Source organism: Eurypyga helias, unplaced genomic scaffold (genome assembly GCF_000690775.1).
Source record: "Eurypyga helias isolate BGI_N326 unplaced genomic scaffold, ASM69077v1 scaffold3942, whole genome shotgun sequence".
Classification (NCBI taxonomy): Eukaryota; Metazoa; Chordata; class Aves; order Eurypygiformes; family Eurypygidae; genus Eurypyga; species Eurypyga helias.
Genome location: NW_010236424.1, coordinates 1,906 through 3,469, shown reverse-complemented (window position 1 = coordinate 3,469; position 1,564 = coordinate 1,906). Strand labels below are relative to the sequence as shown.

Sequence of the window (1,564 nt, the reverse complement as noted above, 5' to 3'; positions counted from 1 at the left end):
AGCCCTGGGCAGTGCCCTGCTGCATGATGTTTCTGCAGGGCAGAGCTGAGCACACAGCAAGTGGGATGGGGTCTGTGAGGATTGGTAAGGAGGACAATGGGGACAGAGAAGCAGGTCGTGGAAGGGACAGCTCCAGGCAGCAGGGACATGGGCAGGAAGGGATAGGGAGCTGTTTCCAGAAATGTCCTGAGATGTTGAATTCGGTCACCTCCCTGCCATTCCCTGCAGCTGAGACAACTTCCCCCGAGCTAGTATCTGGTCTCCTCTCCTACTCAGCACAGCCTCCTCCGCAATGCCGCTGAGTCCAGGGCAGGAGTGAACTCCTCAGCAGTTGAACCTCCAGCCTAGAACTGCCTGTGTCCTACAATTGGTACAGAACAAAAAGGCTACAGATGAGTGCCCCACATTGTCACTGTCTGTGGGGTGGAGAATGTAGCTGGGTAAGCAGAAAGCTTCTCTGCATGCCTGGCTTCCTCCCTCCCCTTGTTGTGCTTCTGTGGAGCAGAGCCCTATTCTTCCCTCTTTCCACACCTGTCCATCCTGCTCTGCTTCTGGGGTGAGGGTATGGGTGAGCTTCTACTCTGACTCTACCTCAAGGGGTCCTTCCCCAGAGGGTTCACCAAAGAAACAATGTGTCTGTGCTGTATTTTGTACATTCATGCAGAACATCATTCAGTTGGTGGGGTGAGAAGGAGCTGGCTCATTCCTCAGTCAGCTCAGGGAGGGGTTTCTGTGAGAAATGGCAGGGGCTTTTCATCAGACAAGTAATTTCTAGCTTATCCGTGTCCTTCCCTCCTTGGACAGGTCCCCAGACCAGAGGAAGGAAATGTCCCACAACAACTCCATTACTGAGTTCCTCCTCCTGGCATTCGCAGACACACGGGAGCTGCAGCTCCTGCACTTCTGGCTCTTCCTGGGCATCTACCTGGCTGCCCTCCTGGGCAATGGACTCATCATCATGGCCGTAGCCTGCAACCACCACCTCCACACCCCCATGTACTTCTTCCTCCTCAACCTCTCCCTCCTCGACCTGGGCTCCATCTCCACCACTGTCCCCAAAGCCATGGCCAATTCCTTCTGGGACACCAGGGCCATCTCCTACTCAGGATGTGCTGCCCAGTTATTTTTCTTTGTCTTCTTGATGGTAGTGGAGTATTGTCTTCTCACCGTCATGGCCTACGACCGCTACGTCGCCATCTGCAAACCCCTTCACTACGGGACCCTCCTGGGCAGCAGAGCTTGTGCCCACATGGCAGCAGCTGCCGGGGGTAGTGGGTTTCTCTATGCTGTGGGGCACACGGCCAATACATTTTCAGTGCCGCTCTGTCAGGGCAATGCTGTGGGACAGTTCTTCTGTGAAATCCCCCAGATCCTCAAGCTCTCCTGTTCACACTCCTACCTCAGGGAAGCTGGGCTTTTACTGTTCGGTTTTTCTTTATCTTCAGGGTGTTTTGTTTTCATTGTGGTGTCGTATGTGGGGATCTTCAGGGCTGTGCTGAGGATCCCCTCTGAGCAGGGACGGCACAAAGCCTTTTCCACGTGCCTCCCTCACCTGGCCGTGGTC

At 54.7% G+C, this 1,564-nt stretch overlaps 1 protein-coding gene across 1 annotated transcript in view; it reads left to right on the top strand.

The window, feature by feature from the left end:
- Nucleotides 1–826: 826 nt before the first annotated feature.
- Nucleotides 827–1,564, top strand: part of LOC104506189 (olfactory receptor 14I1-like) — a gene marked incomplete at its 3' end in the record, with an annotated part of 952 nt that continues 214 nt past the window's right edge. The window contains exons 1-2 of the mRNA XM_010147059.1: nucleotides 827–1,268; nucleotides 1,446–1,561. Of these exons, the coding sequence (XP_010145361.1) occupies nucleotides 827–1,268; nucleotides 1,446–1,561 (558 nt within the window). The remainder of the gene's footprint in view (nucleotides 1,269–1,445; nucleotides 1,562–1,564) is intronic.